Source organism: Corylus avellana, chromosome 1 (assembly GCF_965113065.1).
Source record: "Corylus avellana chromosome 1, dhCorAvel1.hap1.2, whole genome shotgun sequence".
Lineage (NCBI taxonomy): Eukaryota > Viridiplantae > Streptophyta > Magnoliopsida > Fagales > Betulaceae > Corylus > Corylus avellana.
In genome coordinates this window covers 45,606,853-45,613,537 of record NC_142490.1, presented here as the reverse complement: position 1 = coordinate 45,613,537, position 6,685 = coordinate 45,606,853, and the positions used below count along the sequence as shown (strand labels likewise).

Sequence of the window (6,685 nt, the reverse complement as noted above, 5' to 3'; positions counted from 1 at the left end):
TTGTTCGTAGGTGGAAAACCTTCTACACTGTAGAAAGCTTTTTTGAATGTGAGATAATGTTAACTGGGACTAGTTTGAATTTTTGCATATCCTTAATTGTAAAATGACCGTTTCACCCTTGGCATCTGACAATTTGCTTTCGAGTTGCGTCTCGGACTTCGCATCAGATACCTCCCGAGGAGTGGTCTCGGATTTGTGTCTGAATCCTCCTCGAGGAAAGCTTGTCCGAGACCTCAAGCTTGTCCGAGGCCTTGTCGGGTATTCCGTTCAGTTTAGACGGGTTTGGAACCCGTTGGGCTTTTAGAACTGATCCATGGCCCAACAATTATGATATCGAGCAAGAAGTAACATTCACATTACTTGGTACTTGGTAGTGCAAACATGGGCAAATAAAGATGGGGGAAATTTTTCATTTTCTTTTGTCACTAGGAAGTCTAGGATTACAAACTGAAAGCTTCTTTGTATCGCGCATCAAAAGGTGCAGTACATGGCCTGATCATGCCGGCTAATTTACAAGAGATGGTTAAAGCCAAAATGGACTCTTGTCAAACACAGCAATCTGTTACTTAAACCCAAAAATCAACCGCTTATATGTTGCTTGATCAGGTTTAAGCCCCATGCTCAACATCTCGTCATGAATTTTCATGGCTTTTCTGAGTTCCTTTACGCGACAAAGCCCACGAATCATGCTTGTAAAACTTGCACTGCTCACCAAATTCAGTCTTCTCATGTAATCAAACACCCTGACCGCTTCTTCAATCCTCCTCCCTGCAACAAGCCTATCGAGAAGTACATTATAAGTTGCTACATCCAAAGTAATATTCCATCTTTCCATCTTATTATGCAATGCAATGGCTGAATCAATGCGTCTGTTGGAACAGTAATGCACCACCAAGGAGCAACAACAAGACGAATCCGGCACTAACCCTTTCTCTAGAATCACATTCAACAAATCCTCTGCTTCTCTCCATCTACCTTTCCTACATTGTGATGCTATGAATTCAGACAATGCTGATGCACATTGACTGCTTCCTCTTCTTAGGGCATCCCTTAACAATTCACAACCCTCCTCGGACTGATCTTCCTTACAAAGAACATTTACAAATGCGTTATAACTACTATCACTCACTGTAAGAACCCTTTCCGAGATTGAACGATATATCTGAATTGCTTCCTTCACTCTCCCTTCCTTGGACAATGCCCTTAATATACACCCATAAGTAGCATCCTGTAATTCAATCTTCTCATCACAAGCTCTCCTAAAGAACATCTCTGCAGCATAAGTCTTGCCCAGATCACTAAGCTTCTGAACTACCAAATCAGATTTGGATAAAGGAGTCTTCGGAAGCAGCTCCTTCTCCACCATAATGCTCATGATGCTCTCAATGACTTCAGCTTTTTCATATTTACAAGCCCCATCAAGAACTGAGCTATAAGTAGTAAAACCTGGTTCAATTTTCCTATCACACATCTGATTCAAGGTATCAAATGCAGCTCCAAAATCCCCACCTTTGCTATAATAATCAATGACAAGATTATAAATCACAGAGTTATGAATACCAAAATCTAGCAATCTAACAACTCTCTCAAATTTCTCATTTTTACACAAAATCTGAGCAAACACTGACCACATATGCCGGTTCAGCGACACCCCACTACGAAATACAGCACCAAAGAAACACCAAGCCAGTTTAATCTCGTTTTGTTGCTGCAAAACATCAAGCAGTGCATGGCAGGCACGAACTGAAGGGGTACAACCCTGACCTCTCATTTTCCCGAACACCTCTAACCCCTCCACGAACAAACCCTTTTGCGAATAACATTCAATAACAAAGCTTAACGCATTAGACTGAGAATCCGTACCTCTACAAACTCGAATCAGACACTGTGCAAGCACTGATGCAGGGTGGCTCTGAATCAAGGAATCCAAAAGTGGCTTCACGGGTTGGACAAGACCCGACCCAAGTGAAAGTTGGATGATTTTGCAGTGGGACTGGAGGTCTGGTTGAAACCCAAGATTTGTTTTTGCCCAATTGAAGAAGTTAAGAGAGATTTGAGGGTTAGTGTGGGTTTTATGGAGGATTTGGAGGAAGAGAGATGGGGTTAATTTCGAGGAGAGTTTGAGGTTTTGGAGGAGAAGAACCCAGTTGTGCCTTTGCAACAGAATGGATGAGATTTGGGAGGCTAGCTGGTTCTGTTTGATTTGGTTTCTCCAAGTGAGAGAAGTTGGTGTTGTTGAAGTTGAGAATGGTTTGAGGAGATGGTGAGCTTTCTGCAGCATTTGGGTTCTCGCTAAGAAATTTTTTTCTCATGTGCTTCAACTGAGATTGTCAAGGTGATGTTGTCAAGGTGAGCGAGTTGGGTTGGGTATGTATGACTGGTCAACCCAAGCTCAGGTCTGGGCTCTAGTTGTCCAACCCATCTAATGTCGGCCCACTCAAAGGTTCAACCCCAGCCTGTATCGCCAAAAAAAACTCTCAATGTAGAGATTTTAGAAAGTAATACAATTTTTTTGCATTTTACTTTCTTCTATTTTTTTCCATTGCTTTAACCAATGTAAGGTATCTCCTTGAAGGTAGCTGCAAGTAATCAAAATTTTTTATTTTGTCAAAGTATTTTTATAATTTGGCATTATAATAGATGGGGATTGAGCTGCTTTGTGAAAAGCAGAGAATCCGCAAGCTAGCAACAATAAAGAGAACTTTACTTACAATTTATTCAAAAGTAAAATAAAGACTAGCATGGCTCATCTAGACTCTGTTTTAGTCTAATTTGATATACAAGAAACCAATTGATCCACAATAATATCACTCTTAAAATCCATACCACTTTGACGAACATTACAAAAATATGGTTAGAAACCACTTCACAGCTTGGTAAACTTTGACGTTATTATTCCCATTTCCCCCCACATATGCAGTTGTTGCTGCTGTCCTTAGCAGTTTTTAGGGTGTGTTTGTTAAAAGGTTTTGGACTGATATTGTAACAAAAATTGATTGATATAAGAAAAAGTAAGAATGTTTTTTTTAAAAAAAAAAAAAAAAAGTGAAAAAGTAAGTATATTTGTGATGCTCACGGAGCGGGAGTCTATTGGTCCATGGGCATAATTAAGTTTGCGGAGGGGAACGATTAGGTTGTGGGGGTGAGGGGATTTCTTTAATAAGTCCGTACAAGTGGGGATTAGGGTTTTTTTTTTTTCCTATATATATGTATAATGTAACTCTGAATCATTAAGAGTAAAAATATAGTCGCTTCTCTGTGGACGTAGACAAATTGCCGAACCACGTAAATCTGTGTGTCGACTCTCTCTCTCTCTCTCTTAATCTCTCTCTTTTTGATTCTATATTGTTCATCAATTATTGTGCACGATAACAACAGTTTGATATGAAAAAATGAAAAAAATTTGTTTTAAAGTGATTTTTTAATTTAAATAATAATAAAAAATGATTGATGTGATGTAAAAAGTAAAAAAATATTGAAAAAATGAAAAAGTGAGATGAATAGTGTTGAATCAAAATCGTCATGCCTGTACAAAGAAACTATCCTTTATTGATGCTAACAAAAGGGGTGCAATCAATCAAGCCCTACTCTTCATTGACCGGACTTTCGCTCCAATCATCATTGGCATTCAATTGAAAATTCAGCATTTCAAGCTTAAAATACTACAAAAGTATTGAGGGATCTCAATTTTTGTGTACACTATTTCATAAAATAGGCCGCTTTTAAATTTGTGTTTGAAAATATTCTCAATACTTCTCTATAAAAGAGCAACCAAATCTCTTATAAATATCGTCGAATATAAAATAGTTTGATATTTCTATAAGAGATCTCTTGAGTTTTCTGCAACTAGCATCAATATTTGCAATTTCCGTAAGAGTATGTAAACAAGTTTGTAAATTTCATGCAAATATATCTATATCACTATTTCTTGCTTTACTCAATCTTTTTTATTCTTGATTATTATTATTCTATATTGTTTCATATCTAGTTTAAGTAAAACCCATACATACACATGTATCTGTTTCAAAGCCAAAGCCAATAGCTAGGCCTACTTAAGACCACCCATGTCTTTCCCGGTGCCTACAACTAGCTTCACAAATGCCAAAACATCCCCAACTCTTTATGATTCTGAGTATAAAATGTCACAATCATGAGACAAGTTGTGCTTGCAGACAACAATGATCTTCGTTTCAAGAAGAAGAAATATCTTTTGCTAGTCACGATGTGCTATACAACTGCTATATGACTTTCCACTGCTACATTGTTATATGACTTTTCACTGTACATTATTTCAATTTTATAAGTGTCGGTATAATAGTTTACTAAATAACATTAATAAAAATAACAAACTTGTTCATCAAGGCCAAAAATTCATATGATTATTATAGGTTAACTCAAGTTGATTATATACCAGTGAATTGACCAAGAAACTTTACTTGAGTTATTTTTAGGTTCCCCTTATTGGTATGCTAACAAACTAAAAAAAGAAAAATTCTTCAGTTTTATGGGAGGCTAGTTCAGATGTTAAGTATCATTAATAAATATTCTAACACTTTTAAAATGGGAGATGAACAACGCAGACAAGATTTGAATTCATGGCCATTGTTCCGATACCATACAAAATCACCAATCATATATTTCAAAAGCTTAGGCTAATAGAAAATGATTGATTTAATAATTACAACTATATTGTCTTTGGATAAATCAATTACGACCTAATTAAATTTTTTCATCTTTAGAGATGAGTACTTACGAACCTCAAAGGAGCAATCTGATTTCCAATAGTATATGCTTATTTAATTGTAACTCAATTCAACACAAATTCAAAGTGAATCTTCACTTCACCATCATATCTATCCACACCCAGCCTAGCAATCCCTACCAAAATGGCCTATTTTCATCCAAATTTTAATCACCAAAAAACCTTGTGTCATTTAAGCATCCACAATCTCCCCAGCCTCAGCAGCAGCAAGAACAAAATCTGGCTGTGCGCTCCCCACTTCGCCGTATGTCCCGTCAATTGCGTTGGGCTGCCCCAATGCCTTGAGTGCCAAGTGAGCGGCCTTCTGCCCAGATATCATCATAGCCCCGAATGTTGGGCCCTGCAAAGTCACAACCATTTCATTAGTAAAAGCATCATCAACTCAATCAAACAGCTTAAAATATAAATTAAATAATTAAATTCATCTATTTTTATTAACTTTAATAGACGGAAAATTACCATTCTCGGGGCACCGTCGATTTCGGCGACTTCCATCCCGGTCACGATCATGCCGGGAACAATCTCCCTTGTAAGCCTAACAATCGCATCCTCGGCGACGTTCATGTCGAGGGCCTTCATCCCCGGAACGCTATCGATCATGCCGATGCTTTTCAGCCTTTTAACTCCGGTGGCTCCAAACGGCCCGTCGTGCCCACAGGAGCTCACAACAACCTTGGCCTCCATCACATTCGGGTCCATGCACGATTGAGTGTCATGGTTCATCGATACCAACGCCCAATTCGTCACCACACCGGCTACCGTATTTCCCTTTACAATCAAATCCTCTGCCGCCACGGCGTTGAACAACTTCACGTTAGGCCGGGCAAGTAGCTTGCTCATGATTGTGGACGTGAACAAGGCCGCGTGCTTGATCACGACGTAGTTATCCTGCTCATCGTATTCAATCTCAAGCTCATCGAGAAACCTGGTAGAATTTAAATTATTGGTGAATTATGTAACAATCTCAAGCTTATAGAATAACGTAGTTATACTGCTCATCGTATTCCATCTCAAGCTTATAGACAATGTTAGTCATTTTACTGTTATAAAGAAGTGTTTTTATTGGTAATTTAGCAATGAAACTGCAATTATATATGCTAATGGTATTCAAACATTTAATTAATAAAAAAAAGTACTTCCAAACCAGCACTAAATTAATTATTATTTTTATTAATTTTAAGTATTTGAGATAAATGATAATTTACCTGTGAGCTGGTTTACGCACAACCATGGCCGAAAACAGCTGGCCGCCGAGCCATGCACCACCACCGGGGCTAACGGATTGTTCGATTATGGCTATACGGATTGAGGGGTTTTTGCTGAGCTCATAAGCGCATGATAGACCAGCGGAGCCAGCGCCGACGATGACAACATCGGTATCGGCGTAAGTAATCATGTCCATCATATATCGGCGAGTCATTTCACGAGAGACAATGGATTCTTTGATGGGATTGAATTTGAAGGAGTTGAGGTCATACGGCGGGGCTACGCACATGGAAATGGTGGAGTTTTGTGGGGTGGATTTGATGGGTGTGAAGCGAGAAGCGACAGGTGTGCCATGGAAGGAGGACTTGTTATCCAGGAAAGATAGTTTTGGGTTCGAAGAGAGTGAAGAAGTGAGGGTCGTGGCCATGGCTGCCATTGAAGTGTTTGATATGGTTGTTTGTTGAGGATGTTGTGAGGCAAGCGTGAGAAGAGGGGGTATTTAAGAATTTGGGTAAGCTGGAAAGGCAATGGCGGAGGTAAGAAAATATCTGAACAAAAATCTCGAAAAGAGAGTAGTGAGTGATGAAGATAGAATTTGAACGGTTCAAAAGGCCTGTTATCTTTTGGCTATCTAGGAAAGAAATGGTTGATATTGCTTTAAGAGAGATTTAATCACATGCTGACAGCTGTGCAATTTACGCTTCTAATTATTTTATT

The 6,685-nt window shown here is 38.7% G+C and overlaps 2 protein-coding genes across 2 annotated transcripts; both read right to left on the bottom strand.

Annotated features, from left to right (window-relative positions):
- Window positions 1-340: 340 nt before the first annotated feature.
- LOC132171763 (Tetratricopeptide repeat (TPR)-like superfamily protein) lies at window positions 341-2,301 on the bottom strand. The gene has a single exon (XM_059583160.2). It carries the CDS (start codon window positions 2,279-2,281, stop codon window positions 563-565), a length of 1,719 nt encoding a protein of 572 aa, XP_059439143.2. The 5' UTR covers window positions 2,282-2,301; the 3' UTR covers window positions 341-562.
- A 2,352-nt stretch (window positions 2,302-4,653) lies between these two features.
- Window positions 4,654-6,515, bottom strand: LOC132170520 (thiamine thiazole synthase 2, chloroplastic). Its single transcript, XM_059581524.2, has 3 exons — window positions 5,968-6,515; window positions 5,222-5,687; window positions 4,654-5,102 (listed from the first exon to the last, which is right to left on the bottom strand). The coding sequence occupies exons 1-3, from the start codon at window positions 6,402-6,404 to the stop codon at window positions 4,935-4,937; spliced, it is 1,071 nt and encodes a 356-aa protein (XP_059437507.2). The 5' UTR covers window positions 6,405-6,515; the 3' UTR covers window positions 4,654-4,934.
- Window positions 6,516-6,685: the final 170 nt, after the last annotated feature.